Genomic DNA, 27,992 nt, shown 5'->3' with positions numbered 1-27,992 from the left:
CACAGAGTTATATGCAAATATATACATTTTGAGTGTACTTCAACCATAAAGATGGTTTACATCTAGTCATGGCTGTAGTCATGTATTTAAACTCTTTCCTTCCTTCCCCCCTCACCCCCCAAATCCAGATTATAACAGACTTTACATCCATCAGCTAACAATTTCCCTATTTCAAATATTCCTTAAAATTATTTACCCAGTCCTTGTCTCGACCCACGAGCGTTTCTTTGTATTTTCTCCTCATCCCACTGGGGCTGGGGGGAAGAAGTGAGTGAGCGACTGCGTGGTGCTTTGCTACCGGCTGGGCTTAAACCATGACAATAGCCCAAAAACTCTACTCTAACTTTTCCAGTTTTGCAGCAAAAAGAAACTTTCAGAGCAGATTTAGGAAGTAAAGTAAAACTTCACATTACATGAAGTTTAACATTAACAGCAAATGACCCGTTTTTCTCCTCCTTTCCCATTCAGTTAATTACTGTTTTGGAACATTAAGTGCACTCAACTTTATGTCAGGCACTTAACTCCTGCTGCTGATAAATCTGTCTAGCAAAGGATTTGATCCTTGAAGTTAGTGCTTCAATAGATAACTTCAGCAGCAACACATCCTGTAAGTCACCCACCTGCTTGCCAATTTATTAAAAACAAAGTGAATGTATGTTTCTTTCCACATCAAAACCATGTACTCTCTAGAATATATGTGTGTGCATGTTAGCATAGACACTCACTGGTAAACATTCAGAGGCAGGCTTGGGGTGCTGTATCATAGGCAGGAGGGAATGAGAAAGTAACAGCTTACATTTCCATACAGCTGCAGTTCCAAAGCATTCCCAGGCCTTATTTTCTTTATAGGCAACTAAAATGCACACTTTCTCCAGCCACTAGCTATTTCTGAGTTGAAACACAGCAGCTGTTCAACAATTGACAGCAGTGCCACACAGTTGGAAGGGCCCGCTGACAAACATTTGCTTTCCTCTGAGATAGCTGCATTTCAGTGATAAACCAGAGCAGCTAAATATTATTTGCAGGAGCCCTCTGATCCCTTGATCACAAGCATATAGCAACAAAGTCTGCTCTACAATCTATGCAGACAAAAAATTAAGGCAGCTGAAAGGAAGAACGGTCTCTATATGACAAATGTGAAACTAAGGCACAGAAAGCTGCCTATAAAGAATAGCCTTAAGCCTACATGTAGATCATCTAAGGTCCAGGATAATCAGAAGATTAACATTTATCTTCTCCCAGTGCACCACAGTAACATAACTCATCTCTAAATAACACAGAATTGATTTTGATCCACTTGAAGCAGGACCTGTACGTGAATTACCACACCATTTGAAGAACTGTTCCCCAAAAGGTTTTGAGAACTGCCATTGCAGTAGCTGTGTACTAATTGCCCAGAGAATAGCTGGATCTGAACATAAAGTGGAAGCTCTTAGGTACACCAATTATTGATAAATACTTCTGCATTTGAAATGGGTTTTATGAATACCAGATATTTCAGAGAGCACTATTCTCACATTATCTACAGAGAAAGTATACGAAGCCAGGTTACCCTTGTGGCTCCTCACCAAATACAGACAGGAGGCAGCATGTGCAGTAGCGTTCATTTACATATGCACGTGCAGAAAGACACCCTGCAGGCACAGCATAGAAATCTGTTGGTGTCATCCCGCTCATCACAATCCGGAAAACTTCCCAGGCACCTGAGAAAAGCTCAGTGCCACATGGGACAGTTTACTTATGAAATTCAGGTCCGTAAGCACACCACAGATCCCTCTCCATCTTCAAGCTTCCACATAGCTCCAGATCCTGCTCCTCATCCTCCAAAACAGTTGCTGCTGGGAGGCCGAATGACCTGAAGGAGTCACAAATCAAGCAGTGACAGCAGGATTCATCTGCACACCCACAGACACACTCTCCTCTACTACCTGGTGTTGACAGGGCTTGTGAAGAGTGTAAGATTAAAGCATTAACAGCCTATTGTAATGCATGGATCAGTTCACACTTCTCAAAGCTACTGTCTCCAGTTGTCTGCAGATGAGGTATTAACCAATAAGAAAGTGTCTGCCAGTGCCACCTGAAAAGCTTTTCCTCACACCTGTGAGTACTAAAACAATAGCTAAGGGTCTGAGACTCCAGGGGTCAGAAAGGTAGCACAGCACTAAAAGCCCTATCAGCTCTCACTCAAAGACACCCCTCTTGTCAAATTCAAGTCAGTTATAAAAGTAACTCTTCCGATAAGGCTGAGGCAATTATTTTAACTGTGAGGAAGACCTTCTAAGCCTACATCATAGGCTCATTCCTACTCAATTTCTCTCTCAGAGGATCACCATCAACCTGAGTTTACGTTCTTCAGCCTATTTACAGATGGGGAGTATGATTACTCTATACTCCGAAGTGAGAGTAACACTGTATGCGTATGACCCAAAGTATGAGAGTTAAGCGAATCCCATGAAATTTAATTAAAACTATGTACTTCTATCATTCAGGTGCTTCTGAAATTTCCATTCTTCTTAGGGTGTCTTAAAAACTGCTTCATTTATAGTACACGGCGTACCATTTGGACATATATATTGTAAGAATATATTGTCTTGTCTTATGAAAATGGTAAGACAGAAAAGCTTAAAAGCCACGTTTAGGGCATTTTAAGAGCACTGCTGCATAACGAAACAATCAAACTTTGATTCCTGTTTTAAATTACACTTAGGATCAAAAGCATTCAATAACATATGTAAGATGTATAGATATTTAACAGCATCCTTTTGAATGACTACAAAGCTCTAGAGCAGATGCCAGAATCTGTTGCCAACTTTGTGTCTATTAAAGTGCCACGATAATAGATGCTAGTTATGATAGGCTTTTAGCCCAACTGTTAGAGAAGAGCTGTCAGTTCAATGGAGAAAACAGGTAATTATAGTTGAGGGGTTTAGTGCAATAACAATTATCCCTTAATGTATTTCCTTTAGATCGAGGGAAACATATTCAAGTTTTCAGCACTCTGCTAGTACTCAGAAGCAAAAACTACCACCGATGAGTTATGAAGAGCAAACAACTAAATAAAAGACTGTGTGGTGATTTCTAAGCAGCCTGGAAGAAATGTACTGTTAAAACAGTCAGTTAAAAGTCCAGCCAGGCACAATACTGCCCAAGAGAAGGGGCAAAGACTTGTAAGAATCTTTTATTTCCCCCAGTCTCTCATCTAGAAACACCCAAATGATTAGCTTAAGACAGGAAAAATTCAAAATATTGCCTGTCCTGGTATTATTGGTATAATAATTGGTATTATTGGGGCGCAATGGCAGTTATTTCTGAATACTCAATGTCACATTGCAGGAATCACACCTTTTTCTGGAACAGTACCTAGCTGCTGGGGAACAAAAGCTGCAAAGAACCAGCAGGCGGCCCTCTCACATACAGACAAGGAACACTTAGCAGACCCTAAGACAATAGCCAGGAAAATGCTGGGTAGATAGGAAAAAAGATATTTCAGTTACATGCAGTTTTGCTGCTGGAAAAAGGAAAAGGAAGACAATAGGCAACATTCTGGAGGTTATGAGGACAATCCTAGAGCCGTAGCAACTACATGGGACCAATCTATACAGCAGGAATGACAGACACCAATTTCATATCATGCTCCAGTTTTCTCATGTTAATAGAGATTCAATTAAGCACAAGAGACTGAGCTGCTCAAGTCCAGGTCAGATCAGAAACTTCCACCTGCTGAGACAAAAGAACCCCCCCACATTTTACACTATGTCCACTTGGTACTTAATTTCTGATATTGGCTGACTGCCTCATTACAGAAAAAGAGCACTGTTTGCTGGTCACCTGTATCTGTAAATTCAAAACCTCTCAGTGACGTTCCCAGATATTGTCATGATCTATGCTAGTAAGCTCTTTAAAGCATTTTCTGACATGGGTTTGGCCTCTTCTCCTTGGACAACCCCAGGCCTGGTACGGCCGTCGGAATATTTTATGGACTGCTCCCAGCAGGCAGTTTGAATGCAGCCACCATCTTGTGACGTTTGTAACATTTAACAGCAGAGTGCTGACAGCTGCCATCTCAGCACCCAAGATGTTTGGTTTATTCATATAATCATTCAACAATTTTTAATTCCTTCAGAGTTTAATCCCAACTCTGAACAAAACAGTTTTTCAGAGCTGCATGACTCAGAACATGTGGTGTTCCCTCCCAGTTCTCTAAGTGTGATAATGAAGCTGTTGAACCATTCATAAATTTCATTTTGTTTAGAGTTTTTGTGCCTGAGATTTCATTTGCATTAGTGTTACTATCCTCAGTGATGTTATTGTGTTTTAACTGGCATAACATACGAAAAAAAATCCACATTGTTTACATAAAGTAGTAGTAATGAAAAATCTTATTACTTAAGCTGTTAAGATGAAATATTAGATATTCTCTCATGTAAAAAAAGTACAATTGTTTTATAAACCCCACAGCCCAACCTGGCTTCAGCTCCCCTGCAAATCTGTTCTGGTTAGTTACCTTATGGATATCCTGTTTTGGAATTCCACGCAGTGTGCAGTAATAATAAAGATGCTCCCAACCCGTTAAAAGTTCATCCAGGACATCTTGCTGTGGACAACAGCCGGTGAGAATGCCGTCAGAGCTAGCAGACAGTATATCCATTTCAGACCTATTTAAAGAAAAAGCAAAGACTTGAATGTTGTTTAAAAAAACCACAGCCTTGGGTTTCACCCTTGGGATACAGAGTCTTCAAGACAAACACACTTACCCTCAACTCCATAGGTAAATGAGTTTGAATCTCTTCGCTATGATCACTTACCATAGTGTTAGCAATTAATATGTATAATATGAATGAAATAACCATGGAGGTGCTAAAGTCCTGTGTACAGCCCCCATCAGTTAATATTTAAAATAGGAAAACAATAACTCGATATGATTTAGGGTTTAGGAACTAACTACTAGACAACGGGGCTTTATGTTTATGTCAGAAAAGGTAATGGATTGTGGTCTGGTCAATAAACCTTGAAGAACCGCTTGGAACTGCCAAGATTAGGGAAGAAGTAGGTAAAAGGTAATTCCTACAGGGGGAGATTGTGACCACCTCCTCATTGACCACCTACTCAAATGATACCACCTACTCAAAAGAAGACAATGGAGGAAGAAGACAGAGTCTGCACACTAACTTACATGGAGGGCAAAGAAGAACGAACCAATCATTAAGGAAAAAACCAACAATTAATATGTTATTAGTTAAGTGTATAAATGTGAGGATTTTTGAGACAAGGGTGTGCTGTCTTGAGACAGGCACCCATTCATGCGCATCAATGACATTAATTTGAAAATACCTCGACTCTTATTGGCTTGCACACCGGGTAAATGAAGCCCATTTGTGGGACAATAGTACCACCCATGTGCAATGTATGCTTTTTGTCCCTTCCAGATTAGCACTGCCACCCATGCATCACTATTCTAATGGTCTGTGCATCAAGGTGAACAGATGAACACAGGAGAACGATAGACCTATGAGAATTAATTCTTACCAGGTTTACCTCCCTTACCTCTTTGGGAGACCCTGCTGTAAGGAGACGTATTTCACAACCATACTGTGTGCAATACATTCAATATTAAAGGGGCAATGGGGGGTGGGGGGGGGCGGCGGGAGAGGGAGAGAGAGAAGTGTTGCTTTGTATTCTTTGTGTGTCTGTGCACACATGCATGCATGCATTCTCTATACAACAAGAGTAAAAAAAATGCAGGATATGCGTTAAAAGACAATACAGGAAAAAATATAAAATTATCCTGATTTAAGAGACTTTGGCCGTCACTTTGTAGCTGTACAGCATTACTTGAAACTACATTCATTGCTAAGAAGCAAGCTTGATTGCAAGGGTGTCTCATTACCCATAATGATACTAAATCTATCCTATTTATTCCAACATCTAATTCAACATTCAATGATTTACATGTACAGAAAAGACCTGTCAAAATTAAGAAAATTTAAAAAATCTGAGCTTTGAAAGAAAAGAAGTTTTTAGAAGGTTCTGAGTAACAGAATGGTTTTCCCCTTAGTAGTTTTCTACATTTCCGGTTAAGAGAACTAAAAATATGATTAATGATCTAGACAAAAAGTAAATGTATTAAATGCAGGATCTACAAATACCAGCACTAGTGAAAATATAATTATGTATCTCCTGTTAACAAGATTCAGGAGTCTGGGGAGAAAAAGAAAACACAAATTCTGCATTTTACATAATGTACCACAGCATCAAAAATGTACTTCAATGCTATCAAAAGATAAATTATCATGATTATGACAAACCTTGCTGGGGACTAATTAGAATGGTCCTTTGCTCTTAATGGCAAAGATATAAAATTTTAGTATCTTTGTAGGTTTGGATGGTGCCAAGGAAGTTAACTGCCTGTAGACATCTTTCCAGACAAAGACTTAGCAAAAAAGAAAAAGCATGATAGGGGAAGAGGATACCAGAAGTATACTTCCTCATTAATTTATATCCACTTATAGTTTATTTCAAATGAAGTATATACAGAATTTTTACCAGCTCGGTTTCTAGCCATACCTAAATCAAATTAAATTATTTTTTTAAGGTCATCTTTACCATAAGATATGGATTGATTAATGTTGATCTGCATAACCTGTCAGAAGCAGTGGATTCCTTATTTAATGAACCCTAACATAGTGAAACACTCTCCACAGTGAAATGCTGTCTAGATGCTGCTGAACACAAAGCGATGTGTCTGAGGTTTGTTTTACTAGGAAAATTCAGGCACACTAACAACGTTTCCTTTTAGTGCAGCTGCTGTCTTTGGAGAAACAAGAGACTGGGCTTTTGGTAATATGCCAAGTTCAGTCACAAGAGAACAAATCACACTCAGGGGTAATTTCAGGGACATTTACTCAGCATGAACCCTGTAGCTGGATAGAAACATCTAGTCTGGAATGGATCCATACCATGAAGAACAAAAAATAAGTATGCACAGCTGCAAAAAATAACAGACATCTAATGTTCTTCAGCTAGAACTGTATTAGACAATAGTTACTCAGTTTGGACCAGGAAATAAAAACACATCAGTGTCCCCAGTGCTAATTGTACAAATATGATTTTAGTGTTGTGCATCCCGTAAAGCACACAGCCTTAGATAAACAATATCCCACCCCGACCTTTAGCTTTCATAAAGGAAGAGTACAGTGAGAATAGATCATTTAATATACTTACTCAGTTTGGTCCTTCTCTTGCAACTCTATCCATTAGTGCTGACCTTGAAAACTTAAAGAGTTGCCATTAATAAAAAGATTCTAACTTATTCACTAAAGAACTCATGGACATAATTTTTTTTTTTCATCTCTGTATCCGTCAAAGCATAAAACAATCTGACCAGAAGAAAAAAAAAAAAAAAAAGCTGTATGAGGATTCTGGTCCTTTATTGAGACTTTTTTGGTGTATATCTAGTACAATGCCTATTCTTCCCTCAGCCATATCACTGAGTAGATTTCCAAATCAAAAAGCTGGAGATCATCCCTCAGTTTTGTTTAGCCAGGTCCTACGCTTTTTCTGAACACTGAAAGAATAGATGAAAGAAAAACACAGCATAATGTTTAATTATAGTACATATCTTACAACAGAAAACGGCTGTCATCTCTGGAAATTGATTCTCCTTGAAATTCAGTTAATCTCTCAGATTTCATTTTCATGGGTCTAAATGAAATTAACGTTTCAAGTAGTGATGGCATGATACCAGAAAACCTTTTTACTAAATGATACACTGTAAATGCTTTTCCCTTTTTATTTTAAATTCTGATGCCATTCATTAAACTAATTATAATCATCTTCCTCCTTAACAGACATCTTCATATATGAAGTTATCAGAATCAAATTGGAAATGTATTTTTTTAATATTTTCTGAAACATAGATTAGCATGCAGCAAAATGCTGATTTTTTTTCTCAAGCCAGAGAAAAAACAGATGTTTGTTTTCTGCCCTTTTATTATCAGCATGCTAGCATTTCTCATTAGGCCACTCATGTAAACAACAGGACATACGGGAAGAAAAAAACAGCTCATTTTATAAAAAAGAGAGAGAAAGAACATATAAGTACAGATTCCAACCCCTCTCAGCCTTTTTGTCCGTAGTACAGTAAACACAATGAATTCCAGTGTAATATCTAAAAACTATAGCCAGGAAACCAGACTTTTACACTAATATAGGACTTTCTGTATCATTATAAAAACACTTGAGTAACTGATATCTTTAAATTCTCTCAGTAACTTTGGTTATATATCCTGATCAAGTTAAGACACAGAACTAACACGGACATGAGTTTTCTCCTTCCTACTGAAGACTTCATTTTTAGACTATGTTATGCTCAGTCAATACTTCCACTTACTATTTAATTTTTCCTTTGAAGTGGAACAGCTGCAGCAGACAAAACTAACAGAACATGTCCAGAAAACTTTGTATGTTAAACAAAATTTTAAAGTTGCAAAATTACATTTCTAGTACACTTTCAGAAAAGCTGAACAGAATGCATGGCATCCTCAAGAAAAACAGCACAGTCTAGCACTTGAAGCATGGAAGATACTGTATTCCATCCCCTTCTAAGTGCTTTAGTCTCCATTTATACAGGAAGAATTACGATACATTGGTGCAAATCATCCTGAAAAAAATCCAGGACTCAAGGACGCTTCCATCAGTTTGGAGTGCTCGTCTTACAGAGTTTTGTACTATCGATGAAAGAAACTGGCCAGACTTGCAAGATACTGGGGATAATAAACTAACCTCTGAGCGAATAAAATTTTTGATTCAAAGTTATTCCTCCACTGATCATTTTAAGGCCTTTTACATCAATCCGTTTCTTTTGTGCATTGAAAGAAAGCCCTGAAGTCCAATTCCAGCCCTGAAGGGCTACATTGGGTTGGCATGGGGTACTCCAGTCAAAAAGCCTTTGCTGGCACTGAAAACAAACCAAAACACTGGAATGAGTGACAATGATCTTAGACAAAACCTGTTGCCTTCTCCCACCTGAACTGGACCTGTAGTTTCCAGAAGGTTATGTTGGTTATTGCAGAGACTAGATTTGGTTCTTATTTGTTACAGTGGTTACCGGCAATATAGCTTATAGGTAGCTGTGGGCTGACATTCAAAGGTACGCGTTTCAGGTTTCCAGAGACAACTGAGTACCCTCGATATCAGCCTTGTGGCTTTTTTTGGAAAAATAGTTTCACTACTGACTCTGCTGTGCACTTTGCTTCACTTTTTGTATGCTTTTTCTGCAGTTTTTGAATGCAGTTAAAATAAAGGCAGTGATATGTATGGTACTTACAATGGCTTCTATAGAGAGATAAATTCCATTAATTAGTCAAAATGAAATATAAATTTACAAACTGCAAAAGTAGTTAGACATTCCATTGTACTCTTAACTGCACATTCAATTCAGTGCATACTAATGCTCAATTAACATTATAAAAAATCAAGGTTAAAATATAAATAATGTAACTATAGCTTAGTTATAATTAATTATACTGATATAGAGTGTAACAACAGCTATCTCAGCCATTATATTGATGTAAATTTATTCTGCTTTTCAAGTAAAGCTATTTGAATTATATCTTTATTTACCAAGCTGAATATCATAACTATCAAAAGAGTCCAAGTTCTAGCTATAAAGAAATACTTTACTTTCCCCTCTTTGGCGAGCAGTTCTTTGGTCCTATGACTTTGTAATCCAACAGCTGAGATGACTGACGCTTAATTCACATAGGATGAGGAGTTGGTGTCATAGAGGATCTCTCTGTGCAGAAGGACAGTGGAAATCCATGGGAGATAAATTCCTTCATAAGGAAGACTGCCAAACGCTTCAGGCCTGAGTGGGGTAACTTATGAACAAGACAACACCTGGCTTACCTATTTCTTCTTCTACGCACCCCACTACAAGTGAGACTTTGCTCTAAGTATGAAGTTAAAGTCAATTCTATTCAGCAAACTACAATAGCAAAGACTGCAAAATAGCACCAAAAAGGCAAACAAACCACTAGTCACATTGTTATTTTACATTGATCTTGACACGACACATAAAAGCATTTTGACACTTTCTCTTCCAAGCTGTGTTTAGCCCTCCTCAGTTGAGAGAGGCTTTATGGCACAGAGGCACTGAATAAGGTTTGGACACAAATACGGAAAGGTGAAGAAAACAAAGAATGGCCCATGTACACAAAAAAAAAAAAAAAAAAAAGTGGAACAGATGTACAATATCTGCTGATACATCATGCCAGCAGAAATTCAAAGCCTATGAGGACTCTGTGTTCCTTTGCTTTACCGAGTTGTTAAGTGTCAGCTTTTCTCAGTACATATTTAATACAGACCTTACTTCTTCACGCTATTTGACAGTAAAGGTAACTACAAAAGTGTTTATACTTTTATACACTAGCTTTCATTTAGCCAGCTCACACACTGATGGCAATCTTGTTATGGCAGTAAAGCTAAGCATAAGCTAATTTGAGTCCATTTGTGCTCTTAAAGAACAGCTGTGCTACAGAACACAAAAAAAACCCCTTCTAAATATCAAGCAGACCATGCAGTTAACTATTATACATACTTAAGCTTGACAACTCCTTTGTATGGATGTTGTTCAAAAGCCAGTCAGAGTCTCCTAATGTCCTATACCACCATACTTTATAGCATATTTGATTAAAATACTCTCCTTTCTAGTCATTTTCCTTTTTGCTTTTAATATTTCTGCCCTTTACGAGAAGGACTGCTGGTACTTCAGTATCAGTATTTTATTTCCACGTCTTCCAAATTAACTGTTGCAATGCTGCTTCCTCCTTTGGCACTCTTTAATATTGGGGTTGCAAATATCCCTAATATGGAGACACACTCTCTACATAATTATTTTTATGTTTTATTTTGACAGATACATCACTGATAATAGCAATGTTAATGAGGTTCACAAAATAATAAAAAAGGCAAAATCCCCTGTGAATGGCATTTTGCTATTATCTTCACAAGATGGGCTGTGGTTGATGATAAATTCCTATTATTTCTCTTACTGGACTATCTTTATCACTTCACAGTTACAACCAGAATGGGATTGCAAAGGTTAGAAGTTGCCTAAAAACATTTTCTGCAGAAGGATATGAAAATTTTAAAAAGCAGGGTTTTGGTAGACTGCTCAGCTTGTACACTATAAATGTGCATTTACCATGTAAATGGTAAGATACAAAGTTTAGGCACATAGTACGTTTAAAATATCTATTTAATTTGTAGTGTATCAAAAAGAGAAAAGCTTAATAAAAAACAGATCAGAAGCCTTCCCTTCCTCAAAAGAATGCCCCCATCAAGAAGAATGCTACGAAACCCCAATTTGTCGAAGAGATGAAGTTGGCTCTGGTATTTAATAAACATTCCTGCTTAATAAAACCCCATCTTATGAATCTCAGTGATATTGAAAACTGTTAGATAACACCTAACTTCTATGCATTTTACTAAGCTGCTTAGGAATTCTTAGGAATAAGCTCCTTTTTTTGCGATATTAAACATTCCACAAACAACCTAGAGGCTAACAAATCTTTTAGAAGTACTTCAAGATGTTGTGAAACTGCTCTTCTGCCCTGTTAAAAAGGCAGCTGCCACTCAGAAGAAAATTCTTCTTATTTTCCTTGAGAATCTAGCAGGAGTTCCCTGAATACAACTTAATTATCAGCGTGTGAGGCTCTTTCTATATAACCCTATGCACCTTCAGGATGTTTTAGGTTGAACTTCCCAAAATTCTACATACACTTCTGAAAAAGCTCACCTTCCATTTCTAGTCCCCTGTGTTGTCCAAAGGTGCAAAAGCTGTCCTGTAAAATTCAAGGCTGTTTTCAGTGCACTTGCCTCAAAGAGACACTTCTGACTTCATTTATTTTAAATTCAGTTAAACAATTACAGTAGCAGTCAGGAAAATGTACATATGGTTTTGTTTGGGGATTTTTTTTTTTTTTTTTTTTTTTTAAACAGGAACTTTCAAGCATAGTTATTCAAGGAAAGAGAAAGTGTTATGAGTTAAGGATTTTCTGCATGGAGTTACATCATGTAGGTTTTCCAACATTTATAATAAGAATTTTGCATATTAATTTCATTATTTGATTATGAAGAATGCATCATGAAGGATCCATCAGATTATAGTATCCTGTCCTTTCAGGATCACAGAGGACAAAAGTTGTGTCCTTTCCAGTCAAACCCAACAGAGATGGGATCTACATCTAAGCTGCTGCCCAATTTATTAATCAGGAATCGCTATCAGAAGTAATGTCTCTATGAAAGCTGCTTCATTACACAGATTTTAAACAAAAAAGTCTAGATCTGCTGATCAGCAAATGGTCTGCAGCTGTGACCAGCAACTGCTTTCTTCAGCTGACTCTCCTCTCTCCCTCTGTGCCAGGAATAGCAGGCTTTTGAGCACACTACTGGAGTAAGAAAAGGAGAGGATTTCTTACCGTGATATCCCCCTTCCTCCATTTATCTCAGGTGTAAATACAAATAAATCCACCTAAAAGTCCCTGGGAGTAAATTTAGTCATTCTTCTGCTGTTGAGGAAGGGTTCTCCAGACCTCTTGTGGCTATAATCTTACCTATGGAAGAGTCAACGAATTTGCCCCCTAGTGATTTTCAGTAGTACAGCAACACAGTGCACCATGATCTGCTTAACAGCAGTTGCCAAAATATGAAGGAAGGAACAAAGTCAGGAATGACATAAATCTCTTCTTCCAGCCTCGAAGTTGTTTGTTTCCCCAAGTTTAGCTACTGTGTAACTGCAGCTCTTGCTTGAGGTTGCCTTCTCAAGTTAGTGATAAGTTTTGAAAACTTGGGAATATGGGTTTTACACTCACTTCAGCCACTTCAAACACATAAAAATCCATAACCTGGATGACACCACCATAATACAGGGTGATAATTAATGTTGTCAAGGGTATTTTGGATACTTAAATGCAAATATCTACGGCTTCCACTTGAGCTTCCTTAATGTGTCAAATTTCATTACCTATATTTTAGTATATGATAAATAACATTGCATCTTAAAGTATGCTTTCATGTTGGATTTCTAAAACACGGTGGGGGAAATGAAAGTAGCACACATGATGTGCACAGAGAGCGTTTAAACTATTGTTAAAATGCCAGTAGCATACTAACGTTGACCTCAGAAGAATTTTTATCTGTTCAGCCACAGGTATATAACAACACATCTAGTAAAAGGAATACAGGTATTGTTAAATTGTTTTGTGATTTTTAAAAAAATTATCTTTAGGGGTTCTGATAAAATAAGTCATGTAGTCAATAAACATAGTGTAAGTGCCAATACGTGTGATGATGAAATATATTCTTGCAACTTTATATTTGCTTTCAAGCAGATATTAAAAATTTTGAATTGTCACACCAGATCAAATCATTTGCCCAAATATAGATCTGGTACCACATTGTACAGGGAAAGCCATATGCAATCCATGAATGCACAGGTAGGACCAAACGCAAGTCCCATTAAAATCTATGGAAAAATACCACTCAAAAATCTAAACAAGACCTGGGAGCTTAAATACTGGCTTGAGGGCAATATCATATCAAAAAATTATTACAGATTATTTTATTTCTGTAAATCTCAAATCCTCTTCAGACTCACGCTAAACTTCTGACCTCCATGGTTTCCTGGTACAAAGCATTCCACCATTTCCAAAGAACACCAAATGTTAATGTTTACCCGACTTTAAATCACTTTTGTTGTTGTTGTTGTTGCTTAATGTCTGAAAATTTTTGTCTTCTGTTCTGGGAAATTATAAATGAAAACATCTAAAATCTCCATAACCATTGTAAAGCCTCTCTCATACCACTTCTTATTCTCTTAAGAATCATTTTTCCAAAATCTCTTTAGTCATTCCTTCTTCGTGATTAACAATTATCTGATGGTCATTTCAGGAGTTTATTATCAAATTATTTGTACACTGCATCTCTTGGAAAAAAAAGTCGTTATGAAAGGTAATGAAAAAACCAAACAAAACACCCTTAGTAAAATCATGTTTCATAGTGGTAATGGTGTCCATTTCAAAAGAAGTATAAACTTTCCAGAAAACTGAATTTTGCAATGACTGAAACTACTTACATTTTGAAGTTTAATCTGCTGATCATTATCTTTTGAAGAAGCAAGCAAATGCTGAAAGCATTTAATTTCTAAAACAAAGACATTAACTTCTCATTTTGGAAATTCCAAAATGCTTACTTTAAAAATTTGCTGAATTAAACCCTTCACCTGTCCTTCTCCAAAACACATATTTTGAAGTAGACGTTATTGAGGAAAAGAGAGGTTTTAAAATTGTTAACTAGCCCAGAATACATTTATGTATACACATATACATTTTACTTTGGCCTAAGACGTAACTTTACCTCCCCTCCAATTTTGCTGGGAAAAATGGCAAATGTTGGTTACGTCTACCGTAAAAAGTCCATTATTCACTTATCACTCCATCAGAGTTAGCCTTAATATCACCAACACTACCTCCTATCCTAATTACATAGCATATTGATCAAGTAATTAATTAAAGACTTCGAGGGACACAAGTGTCAGAAAATATTTTAAAATTATCTACTTGAAGCACTGCTCATCAGCCTAAGCCTGGAAACCTTTCAGTGCAGCACTAGTATGGGGGATATATGTCCATGGATCTGGACATGCCGTATGTTAAGATTTTTGTTACAGTTTTAAAAGGCTTATTATGTTAAGGCTTCCTAAAGCCTTCCTCTTTTGCTATCAAACAAGTTTATTCTCAATTAACAGAGCTGTCAGGTGGAATTAAATAATGATAAAATGTTTTCCTGCAGAGACTTAATAGCAATAAAGCAATATACATTTAAAAGGGAAGAAAAGAGGTCTTTGGAATACAGTGTAAAGGACTGAAGACGTGCTGAGTCTTTGATCGTTAGCATTATCAATTAGCACTATTCTGATCAAACCCTGTGTTATTTACCCTGTAGGAGCCCTGATAACAGCACGTCCTGCAGATGGGATGATATCTCCAGTCAGCATCTTAAATGTTGTGCCACACCCAGCTCCATTTGTTCCCAGGAGTCCAAAACACTAACAGATATAAAAAAAACCAAACACGGGGTGGGGGGGTAGGGGAGGGAAGCACTTCCTAGAAGTGACTTATTTAGGATTCTAGTCCTCCACCTGCCCAGTAACTAAATGCATTATTTATCCATATTATTAGTAAATGCTAGATTTGAACCTGAGGATCTCAAGTCTTATTTGAGAGCCCTGACTACCAGTCCATAGAGTCAATATTTCTCAGTTTCTCATGAGCTGCTTCAGTCCGTACAAGTAAATGAACACCAAACAGCCAAGACACACACTGACTCTGAACAGTTATTTCAGGCCCCTCGCTGCAATGGATATATGTTTAAGCTAGGGCAGGATTTCTATTAAGTCTACATGTAGCATTTCATAACTTTTAAAATACTCGTTTCATGAACTTACTTATTGATAAATAGGCTTTAATCAGCAATAACATCCTCTTGGTTACCCCAGTTACCCAATAGCTGATCTATAACTGGCAGGACATCACTGGACCTGCACTGCCATGCACTAGTTTCTCAAATCTTCCAATTTGCTATTAGCAACCAAGGAAAGTCTTCTCCTTATAAGGATTTTTGAAATTAGTATCTGCAATTCCCAAAAGCATCAAAATAATGAAAAAACCCCATAAACCAAATAAACGCTGTTCTGAAATCTTTAGGATTACCACATTCAGTGTTAAATTTCAGTTCATTAAAATAGTACATTAGTATATTATATACTATATTAAAATATACTGCAATGATTTCAGCATGGGAACTACAAGTTTGCCTTGGTGACAAATTCAGGATTCAGTCCATAGTTTACAATTGAGCTAGGTATTCTTTGCTTTCTCTTTGGACATTGAACTGGTATGCTACCTACTTGTTTTTTATGTTAGCTTATAAAACAATAACTTGGTAAAGGTAAGTAAGAAGAAAAAATTAAGACTGATGAATTTGTAACCCCCAAAAATAAGTGAACAGTTGCTTCTTAAACACCACCAGAGCTTCTGCTTTTATCCGGTTACTGATTTTCAGAAATTACTACAACTGAAATTGTTCTGCTGCTATCTACAGATCTTTGATTGTAGACATCGTATGTTGCTCAGAATTGCTCAGAATGAAGTTTTACTTTCTGAAAGGAAAAAAAAAAAGACCTCTTTACCTCTCCCCTCGGAATTCCCAAGCTTATGCTTTCCACAGCTGTGTTCTTCTTACTGAAACCTCCATAACACTTCCTGAGGTTGTACAGAAGAAGGACATCATTACCAGTTCTTCCACCAAAGAGTCGCTGTTGCTCCATTTCTACATTGTCTTCTGAAGGGCTGACCATGCTGTTAATTGAATGCTGACCCCTAAAACAGAAGACGATAACAAATGACACGTGGCAAATTGGACACTGCTGTACTCTGGTTAACTCTATTTCCCTGGTTGCAATCACTCAAAAGCTTGGTGAGCAAATCTCAGCAGAATCCAAGGGAAACGGCAACGAATTGTATTTTTTCTGCAATTTCTACTAATTTGGGCACACCATGTTATCAGAAGTATTCATCTTCAGATGTTCAAAGGAATCCACCATTTTCTTTCTTTAAAAATTAGTTCAGTGTCCACTCTGGCAGAATACAAATGGTAACGTATCTTGGTTTCTGGAGGAGATCCCAGTGAAGAAAAAGTCATAAAAGAAGTAGTGTTGCCTGCAGGGCCATTTCCACAAAAATCCAGCCCGGGAAATTGATCTCAAAGGGGCTTACATATGAATCTATGCCAAAGTTGCTGGTCAGGTCAAACTTGATCTGATTGTATGAAAGTTCTATTAAACCCTGGCCTAAGCAGAATTGTGGGAATACAATGAATGCCCATTTGAGGATATTGTAGATGTTCTGAAAACTCTGTATTAAGATTCAGCAAGAGGTGGGGGGCAGAGAAAAAAAAAGGAAAAAAATTAGTTTTCTCCAACAGCATATTAAGCGCACTTAACAAGCTGGATACAACATTCAAATCTCACTCAAGGTGAACAGATTTCAGAAGGGGATATTGTGAAATGTTTTGGGGCAGGGTTCATCTCTTACTGTATTTTAGACTGCTTAGAGCCATGGGATTCTAATTTTAGTTGAGGTTCACAGACCTTAAAAAACCACATGTGGCCATGATCATTCTGTTTTCTTAAAATTTTAATATTTGATTACTGTTAATTCTAAATCACCAACTTAAACCCAAGACAACACCAAATCTGCCTCCAAACTGGAGTGACATGTAATCCAGATTTGACTTCAAACATCAAGTTTTCTACCTGGTACATGCACAGATATTCATACACATTCTGGATCTCCTCTCCATCAAGTTGCTTAATTACCATTATGACTAATGAAAATTACATACATGGAGTGAGAATGCATATTACTATTCATACAGTGCTTTACAGATCCTAGAAATATGTGGCTTATCTCATATGTCAATATTATTCAAACACATTTTACAATGCACATAAACTATTCAATTGACCAGAACAGCTCCTAGCCAATTACAACTTAACGGTCTGGAAAATGTCAAGATTTCAATTAATGCTGTTCTTCCATTATTACAGCGCCTTTTTTTGTTTTGCTTTGTTTTGTTATAAAAAAGTTAAAATTCAAGATGGTAACAAGCAATACAGTATACACTAGGACAGAAAAAATCATGAATGTTTAACGCACATAAGTTTTTCTGCTGAAAAAATCTTGTTTGTGCATATGTACAAACATACATATATTTATATATACAAACATATACGTGCACGCACGTGTGTGCATACATCTCACTTATGAGTAACATAAAGCAAAGATTTTATACTGACCTGCACTTTGGAAATTGTAGCTAACAAATGAGGTAAGAGAGTCACCAGTATGGTACATAGGCCAAACACAAAATTTAGGGAGATATAAGAAATAAAAGCTATATCTGAACTTGAGAAGAATCTGGATACAATATACATCCACGGTAAAGTTGCATATCTGAAAGTTTAAAGAAAAATATTATCACAAATAAGTTATGCTTTCACTTCACCAGAAAAAAAAAAAAAAGGCAGTTCTCATACTAGAGAAAAACCCAATAGTTACTCCTTATTTTAAAGATATGCAAACAACTCTTTTGACCAGCTGAGAAAAAAGGACAAATTTGGGATATGTTTTCTTTATCAAATTACCTTATGATTCCATAGATCTACACATAGCTACTGCCATGTGATGGGCAGATATGATCCATTTTTGCATATATGAAGTACATATATTTACTTTCACTGTTCCAGAAAGCTCACAACCCCGATTTCTGAATGACTGCAAACCCACGCATCTTAACAAGCCTCTTACACAGAAATAGAATTAAAACCAAATATTTGAAGCTTAAATCATGTATGCTGAGCAATCAGTTTTTCTTGGAGGCTTTCATAGAAAGAAAAAAGAACAAAAAAGGAAGGGGAGAGTGACCAAAAAGAGAAAAAAAAAAAAAAAAGGAAGAAAAAGAAGAAAATTTCTATTAAAAAAAAAAAAAAAAAAAGAAGGAAGACAAAAGCATTACTCCTTGAACTGGAACTAATATTTGTGCCAGTAATATTTAAGAACTGAAATTTGCCAAAGATCATGTTAGCATTGTTATTACCTAAAACAGGTTATCAGTCAGTAGAGTAGTAGCCATCAAAAATGACTGCATAGTTACTTCATAGCACAATGATGATAAGACAGCATGTCCGTGGCTGCATCATTTTCAATGCAAATCTTTAAAGGAGGAGGGAAGGCACCCTCTATTCTGGCAAGTCAAATGATGCCTATCCAAAATGGAGCAGTCATATTTTTTATAAAGAGTAAGATATGTCTAGCCAGACTAAAAAAATGCCCAGGCAATTTGATGAGCATGAGTGTCATGTTAAGGAAATTTATTTTCCATTGAACATAGCACAAGGCCTATCTATCAAACTGTCGTGGTTTAACCCCAGCCAGCAACTAAGCACCACGCAGCTGCTCACTCACTTCCCCACCCACCCAGTGGCATGGAGGAGAGAATCGGGAAAAGAAGTAAAACTTGCGGGTTGAGATAAAAACTGTTTAATAGAACAGAAAAGAAGAAACTAATAATGATAACACTAATAAAATGACAGCAGTAATAATAAAAGGATTGGATTATACAAATGATGCACACAGCAATTGCTCACCACCCGCCAACCGACTCCCAGTTAGTCCCCGAGCAGTGATTTCTCCCAGCCCCATTCCACCCAGTTTATGTACTGGGCATGATGTCACATGGTATGGAAGACCCCACTGGCCACTTTGGGTCAGCTGCCCTGGCTGTGTCCTGTGCCAACTTCTTGTGCCCCTCCAGCTTTCTTGCTGGCTGGGCATGAGAAGCTGAAAAATCCTTGACTTTAGACTAAACATTACTTAGCAACAACTGAACACATCAGTGTTATCAACATTCTTCTCATACTGAACTCAAAACATAGCACTGTACCAGCTACTAGGAAGACAATTAACTCTATCCCAGCTGAAAACAGGACACAAACAGACTGCAGGAGCATAAGTATCAGCATACACCATTGCATGATGATAAGTATATATGTAGTGTATATATATAAGTATATATATAAGTACTTCTTATATAGTATTAATATGCATATATATAGTTGTTTTAATAGTGAGTTCAAGAGCAACTAGCCAAAAATCTGTGAATTCACTTCTTTATTGCATTAAACAGTAGTTTAGATTATGAGCCATAAAAGTCCCTTTTAAATTCATACTGTGTGCTTTACAGATGAACTTTTTTCATCTAAGAATGCCAAAATCCTTTACCTTAAGAAACAAACTTTCAAAACTTGCTGTGAAGTAATAGTGATGTTATCCTCAGTTTACAGGAAGATAAAGGTTAAATGACTTAATGTTTGGGTCTCAAATGAAGATTTTAAGTATTCAAGATCACACCATACTTCTCAGCATCCTGTTGCCAGTCTTAATCACAGAATCTTTTTTCCTCCCTTCATGCACATACCAAAACCACTATTCTAAGTTTTGCTCTGAATTACAATACCATAAATACAAGACAAGTCCATCGTCGGAAAAAACTCAGGAAAGAGACATCATTTAGAGTGCCATTACTCTACTGTAAATGAAAACAAAATTTGATTTGTTTGTTTATACCTGCTAAGAAATGAGTAAGACTTTCAGAATACTAAAGTTGTACGATGTTCAAACACAGCCTTTAAAGTAGCTGCCAGTCACACCTGCATCTCTATCCTAACTCCTCCTATTCCTTCAGCTTCAGCTGTAATTTGTTATTTTGTAAGTATCAAAGATGGAGCATTTTGGACAAAAGCGCTTAAGCTGTTGCACTATAAACCACTTCTGCTACCAGCTAAAAGAGGAAAAAATAGAGTTTAGTTAAATGGTCTCTTAACTTTTTTAAAAGAAATAATCTTTAAAGTAACACACTAGGAAATTGCTGATTATTCTTTCAAACACACGCCCTTCTAGCACGTACAGTTCAACGCTATTCAGTACCCTGAAGGGGAAGAGAAGGTCTCTGGATCTGACAACAGAATGTCAGGCACTGCGGTTACTCCAACCCCAGCAACAGGCATTGCAGCTGAACGAGAGAACCAACCTGTGCCAGTATCAGCTGCCCCCATACAGAAGAAATATACAAAAAAATCAGTTTGCTTAGTAAGGGATGAAGATGAACCAGGGTCATCACAAGAACAGGAGGAAGAGGCAGAACCAGAGGTAGTCACCCGATCCCTATCCCTGAGTGAGTTGTGCAATATGCGAGATGATTTCAGCAATCATCCAGGTGAGTGCATTATCACCTGGCTTCTCCAATGCTGGGACAATGGGTCTAGGAGCCTGGAATTGGAGGGTAGGGAAGCCAAGCAGCTGGGAATGCTTTCTAGGGAAGGTGGCATTGACAAGGCAATTGGAAAAGAGACACAAGTCCTCAGCTTCTGGAGGCGACTCCTGTCAAGCGTGAAGGAAAGGTACCCCTTCAAGGAAGGTGTTACAAGTCAACCAGGCAAGTGGACGACCATGGAGAGAGGTATCCAGTACCTGAGGGAATTAGCCATGCTAGAGATGATTTATTATGACCCAGACAATGCACAATTACCCAGAGATCCAGACAAAGTCCAATACACACAACCCATGTGGTGGAAGTGTGTATGGAGCACAATGTTGTCCTATGCCAACCCATTGGCAGTACTGACCTGGAAAGACAGAGAGGCACCGATGGTGGATGAAATGGCTGACCAACTCTGGCAATATGAAGAAAATCTCTCTTCCTCCCTACAAGCCTGTATCTCAGCTGCAGAAAAACTGTCCAAAAAGTCCGAAAACCTGATCAAACTTATGGAAAAGTCATATTCCCCTGTTTGGACCAGTATCTCAGCTATTATGAGTAAGCGTTCCTCTGCTCAAGAAAGAGAATATAAAAGGTACACACCACAGGTACCCTGTGCTTTTACCTGCATGACCATGGAGAGGACATGAGGAAATGGGATGGAAAATCGACCTTGGTCCTAGATGCACGGGCACATGAGCTGCAAGGAAAAAAAAAAACACAAAAGGGGATTCTTCCAGGAAAAATGCTGCTCCAGTTTCCAGACAGAGTAGAAGGGCTGATCTTACTTCTGATCCTCTTGAAGGGACTTTCTAAGTCACTTTTACAAGAAGTTAGTAAGGAAAACTCTGAGCAGGATTAGAGGGGCCCTGCCTCCAGCCAGGTGGAAGAAAGGGACAACCAGGTCTACTGGATGGTGTGGATTCGATGGCCTGGCAAGTTAGACCCAAAGGAGTACAAGGCTCTAGTGGACACTGGTGCACAATGTACCCAAATGCCATCAAGCTATAAAGGGGCAGAACCCATCTGTATTTCTGGAATGACAAGCATATCCTAGCAGTTAACTGTATTGGAGGCTGGGAATGAGCGGCAGAAACACTCCATTGTGACTGGCCCAGAGGCTCCATGCATCCTTGGCATAGACTACCTCAGGAGAGGATATTTCAAGGACCCAAAGGGGTACCGGTGGGCTTTTGGTATACCTGCCTTGGAGACGGAGGAAACTGAACAGCTGTCCACCTTGCCCGATCTCTCTGGGGACCCTTTGATTGTGGGGTTGCTAAGGGTCGAAGAACAACAAGTGCCAATTGCTATTACAACGGTGCACCGGCAGCAATATCACACGAACTGAGACTCCCTGATTCCCATCCATAAGCTGATTTGGGAGCCAAGGAGTGATCAGCAAAACTCGCTCACCCTTTAGTAGTCACATACGGCCAGTGCGGAAATCTAATGGCGAGTGGAGACTAACGACTATCGTGACCTGAATGAAGTCACACTGCCGCCAAGTGCTGCTGTGCTGGCTATGTTAGAACTTCAATACAAACCGGAGTCAAAGGCAGCCAAGCGGTATGCCACAATTGATACCGCTAATGCATTTTTCTCAATCCCTCTGACAGCAGAGTGCCAGCCACAGTTTGCTTTCACTTGGAGGGGCGTCCAGTACACCTGGAATCGGCCGCCCCAGGGGTGGAAACACAGCCCCACCATTTGCCACGGACTGATCCAGGCTGCACTGGAAAAGGGTGAAGCTCCAGAACACCTGCAATACATTGATGATATCATCGTACAGGGCAACACAGCAGAAGAGGTTTTTGAGAAAGGGAAGAAAATCCAAATCCTTCTGAAGGCCGGTTTTGCCATAAAACAAAATAAGAGATCCTCCACAGGAGATCCAGTTTTTAGGAGTAAAACGGCTGAAATATAAATATGGGGAGGCCTGGCAGATTGACTATATCCCACTCTCACAAACCCGCCAAGGCAAGCGCCATGTGCTTACAATGGTGGAAACAACCACCACATGGCTGGAAACATATTCTGTGCCCCATGCCACCGCCTGGAACACTACCCTGGGCCTTGGAAAGCAAGTCTTATGGCGACACAGTACCCCAGAAAGAATTGAGTCAGACAACGGGACTCATTTCTGAAACAACCTCATAGACACCTGGGCCAAAGAGCATGGCATTGAGTGGGTATATCACATCCCCTATCATGCAGCAGCCACCAGGAAAATCAAACAATAAAATGAACTACTAAAAACTACACTGAGAGCAATGGGTGCTGGGACCTTCAAACATTGGGATACACATCTAGCAAAAGCCACCCGGTTAGTTAATACTAGAAGATCTGCCAATCGGGCTGGCCCTGCCCGACCAAAACTTCCACATACTGTAGAAAGAGATAAAGTCCCTGTGGTGCACATTAAAAATAGGTTAGGGAAGACAGTCTGGGTTAGTCCTGCCTTGGGCAGAGACAAAACCATCTGTGGGATTGCTTTTGCTCAAGGACCTTGGTGGGTGATGTGGAAGGATGGGGAATTCCAATGTGTGCCTTAAGGGGATTTGATTTTAGGTGAGACTAGCCAATGAATTAAATTGTATGATGTTAATTGCTATATAACCCTGCCACTGTATGTCATCATTATAATTGTTATATGCTATCTCAATGGTATTACAATAAGAATCACTTAGATTAAGGAAGAAGGAACTTTGATAAAACTGAGTGAAGCACAGTAGTGATAGAACCAGAACTGACTTCAGCATGCAACAGTCCAACACTACACACCATCCTCCTGCTGTGCCTAATGTCACCCACCTGCCGCGCTGCACTGAAGCCTGATCCTGCTCTGCCGACTGTGCAGACTTTGCACCATCCCTCCTGCCCAGAAAGACTGCTATGACAGATGGAGCCCAAAGGCATGGACTAAATGAACACAATGGACATTTTACAGGGATGGCCCATAGACTAAAGGAATGATACCTATGTGCATGTTTATATATATATATCTCAAAGGACAGGAAAGGTGATGGTGATTAATTGGGATGTATTGGAAAGTATGGGACCTGAACATGATGTAAATGGTATAGAATAAGGGGTGGATACTGACCTGGTTTTGGCTGGGATAGAGTTAATTTTCTTTCTAGTAGCTGGTATAGTGTTATGTTTTGGATTTAGTATGAAAAGAATGTTGATAACACACTGATGTTTTCAGTTGTTGCTAAGTAATGTTTAGTCTAAAGTCAAGGATTTTTCAGCTTCTCATGCCCAGCCAGCAAGAAGGCTGGAGGGGCACAAGAAGTTAGGAGGGGACACAGCCAGGGCAGCTGATCCAAACTGGCCAAAGGGGTATTCCATACCACGTGACATCACGCCCACTATATAAAACTGGGGGGGTAGTTGGCTGCAGAGGGCAGATTGCTGCTCAGGAACTAACCGAGCATCAGTTGGCGAGTGGTGAGCAATTGCATTGTGCATCTCTTGTTCTGTATATTACACTTGGTTTATTATTATTATTATTACTACTATCCTTTCTCTTTCATGCCCACGAGCTTGGTGGGGGTCTTTTTCCCCGATTCTTTCCACCATCCCACTGGGTGGTGGGGAAGTGAGCAAGCAGCTGCGTGGTGCTTAGTTGCTGGCTGGGGTTAAACCATGACACTTAACTTTTTCATATACCTGGGCTATTTATATCTTTAGTCTAGATCAGTTATGCTGCACAAGTGTACCCTGAAGAGAAAAATAAAATTTAAAAAGGAAAAAATGCATTATGGAATGCAGATAAATGAGAATTACATGCATAGTACTGGGGAAGGATAAAATGACCATAACAGGCTTCATCACATTTACTGTGTAGTTAGGCCGAGTAAAGGGTAGAATGGGAAAAGTGGCAACTCTGAAATTCATCAGGGTGTCCTTCAGACATGTTAAACTTACTGACTGACAGTTATTATATCTTTAATACATGTTAATACCCATTGAATACATTGACCTTCTTGATAAAAAACACTATAATATTGTTATATCAGCCAAAGCTGAACAGTACAGGAGGGATTATGCTGAGATGATTAAGCTGCACCTGCAGTCAACAAAAAGATTTTTAGAAGACAGTCCAGCTGTTCAGCCAATGCTTGTTTCTTCTGAAATACCCAAACTTTAACTCAACATTTTGGTTAAAACAATGCCAGCATAATTCTTAGCACCTGGGATTTAGTAGTGCACTGTGGGCAGGACCAAAGCCTACAGCACACCAGAGAAAACATGTCGTGACTTCAGCAGACATAAAAGTACGTACTGGATGGTGCATCTGCTGCTTGACTAAGATCTGTAGAGATGCCTATCCTTACGCTAGGGTCACAGCAACTGGATTCAAGAGTATGTAAAGGTAATAAAAAAAACAGGGACGAGGTTTAGTATTGTAAAGTCTTTGCACTAGGACTGATAAGAATTTTCTACCTTTAAGTTGAAGGAATCAATTGGTAGTGCAGAAGGAGGGAGGAGGAAGATGAGAGTGATACAGAGAGGAGAAAAGTATGAGCTTTGGATGTTTCATGTGAGTTATTTACAAGATCCTGGCATCATGAGCTCTAGAATATTATATAATAGTCTGGCCACTCATGACCAGGAAATGATGAGCTCAAACTGAAGTTACAGGGAAAAATTATAAATAGAATTATCCAGGGAATGGGAAGGCCTTTTTACAAGAGAGGACTTGGCTTGTTTGGGCTTGCAAAAGATGTTTGATGAGGGAGAATTACAAAGTATGGTTCCAAATAAACTTAGGCTGGAATTTCAAAGAATACATCCAGCTATGGAGATACTGAAACAGTTTTCCAAAAAAAGGAGTTGCTGGAGTCATGAAACCTTGAAAACAGCTTCAAGATGAAATACAATAAGGTTTTTTTTAAAGTGTTTATCTGAGACTCTTCCTGGAATGGAACATGTCCTGATCTTGCAGAAGGTCCTTTCTACTTTCCTTCCCTATGATTCTCAGTTATATTTCTGAGCAGTTGTATTTCATTATCTAAACATCTGTCTTGTAAGATATGCATTCCCCCATACAAAGACAGCAACATTTAGTTGCTTGAGGCAAGGAAGAAACAACTTCTTAGAATGCTTATCCTGTAACTATTATCTTCAGCATTTCTCACATCACCTGGGACTACACATAGGAAGAGTTAAAGAATAGACAGACCATGAGTTTGATTGAGCCCAGGGCTCAACAGCCCTATTTCTATAGAGAAATCAATCCTCTGTTTAACCAGTTATTTAAACTTTTTATAACTGTTTTTTCACATGAAACTAAGCAAGAGGGTGATATGGGAGGACTTTCCTCCCTCACAGTACTATTTGGAGACACTGGAGACTCGCTCTCTACAACTACCTGAAAGGAGGTTGTAGTGAGGTGGGTGCTGGTGTCTTCTGTCAGGTGCCTGGAGATAGGACGAGAGGAAATGGCCTCAAGTTGTGGCAGGGGAGGTTTAGATTGGATATTAGGAAAAAATTCTTTACTGAAAGAGTTGTCAGGCATTGCAACAGGCTGCCCAGGGAAGTGGTTGAGTCACCATCCCTGGAGGTATTCAAAAAACTTGTAGACAAGGCACTTCAGGACATGGTTTAGTGGGCATGGTTGACGGTTGGACTCGATGATCTTAAAGGTCTTTTCCAATCTGAATGATTCTATGATTCTATAAATCTCCAACCAGCCCAGTACTCCACATCAGACAGACTCTTCATTGGAAATATAAATTCCTGGAGCTATGTAAAATTATAGAATTACAGAAAATGGGTAGAAGTGTAATAAAAGACAACCACTTCTGACCTTCTTGATGATATTCTGCACAGCTAAGCACTGAAATTCTGACCTAAGTTATTATTCCTTCATTTTGTGGAATATAACATATAATCAATTTCTAACAGCAAATGATTGTTATACAGGCTGAGTATTTTCTGAGACATTTCCAGTCCTTTTTTTTTCTTCCTTTTTGGTTTTTTTTTTAGTGTGTGAGCAAACCTCCCTCCACCTTTCATGTGAAACTTTCAAACTCATGTTTCAGCCTGTTTTCTCACTATATTTTGCTGAATCATAATCATTTCCAAAGAGAAAAAATCATGCATCCAGCAGCAGGTGCAAACCAAGTCTAAAGATTTCTGTTTATTTCTTACAAGCTGTAATCCCATAGTAGCATTTCCAATCACATACCCAAAGAATATCAGCAGGAGTATAGTGGCTGCCAAGTTCTTTCAGCAAGTGAAGGCTGATAGCTGGAAGCCACTAATAACACCAACACACAAGGTGACTGAACCATGTAAAACAGCTAGAAACAGAAGAAAAAAGGCACTTAGGTGAGCATCTCTTACTGGTCTTACTTAATTAGCATAGAAGGGCTCTACTAAATTAACTTTTCCATATTTGAAATACAATTACACTGTAAATTAGGAAGAATTAGGCGGAAGAGCTCCAAGATTTCATAGTCCACACTTGCTCTTACACATACACACATGAAACAGCCCGACAAAAAATCTGACTATAGAATATTCCCCTTAATTCCATTTCTATTGACCTTTCCAATACATCCATTTAACAAGCTAACTCTTCCAGATAATGAGTCCATATGGGACTGTTGCTCCAAAACATCAAATTATACTGTGAATACAGAGTCTTGGATTCAGAAAAAGCAGTTTCACTGATTGGTGCTTTAGTCATAGGAGAATAGTAAGGATACAATTTTACAAGAGACTTTAATGAAGGACCATGTGTGGTGATGAAGCAAATGACAACTTTTAATGGGAACAGACATAATATTTAGAAGAGTTACAGCCATTAGGCAATAGGGAAAGCAGTTTCTCTGTTTAGTCTTTTGACATAATGGTAACCAAATACTTAAGCAGGGGAAGATGTCATTGGTACAGGGGATTCATATCCAAGTATTCAAGAGAGATGGGTTCTGCTTGCATCTAGCAATGGCAAGATGTGAAAATCTGTCCTTAGTTCCATTCTCAGTGTCTGCCTGCTCTGTGCATTGAAGCTGAGCTCATTAGGGCAGTGACTGCCTCCA

The 27,992-nt window shown here is 38.5% G+C and overlaps 1 protein-coding gene across 1 annotated transcript in view; it reads right to left on the bottom strand.

Annotated features, from left to right (window-relative positions):
• The window catches only part of ABCA13 (ATP binding cassette subfamily A member 13), a 176,935-nt gene that overhangs the window by 26,815 nt on the left and 122,128 nt on the right, over window positions 1-27,992 (bottom strand). Inside the window, 6 exon segments of the mRNA XM_052788185.1 lie at window positions 4,505-4,655; window positions 14,997-15,106; window positions 16,250-16,439; window positions 16,696-16,973; window positions 17,918-18,074; window positions 27,137-27,233. Coding sequence (XP_052644145.1) covers window positions 4,505-4,655; window positions 14,997-15,106; window positions 16,250-16,439; window positions 16,696-16,973; window positions 17,918-18,074; window positions 27,137-27,233 — 983 coding nt within the window.

The sequence above is a fragment of the Harpia harpyja genome, chromosome 5, assembly GCF_026419915.1.
Source record: "Harpia harpyja isolate bHarHar1 chromosome 5, bHarHar1 primary haplotype, whole genome shotgun sequence".
Taxonomy (NCBI): Eukaryota; Metazoa; Chordata; class Aves; order Accipitriformes; family Accipitridae; genus Harpia; species Harpia harpyja.
This window is presented reverse-complemented; position numbering and strand designations above follow the sequence as displayed.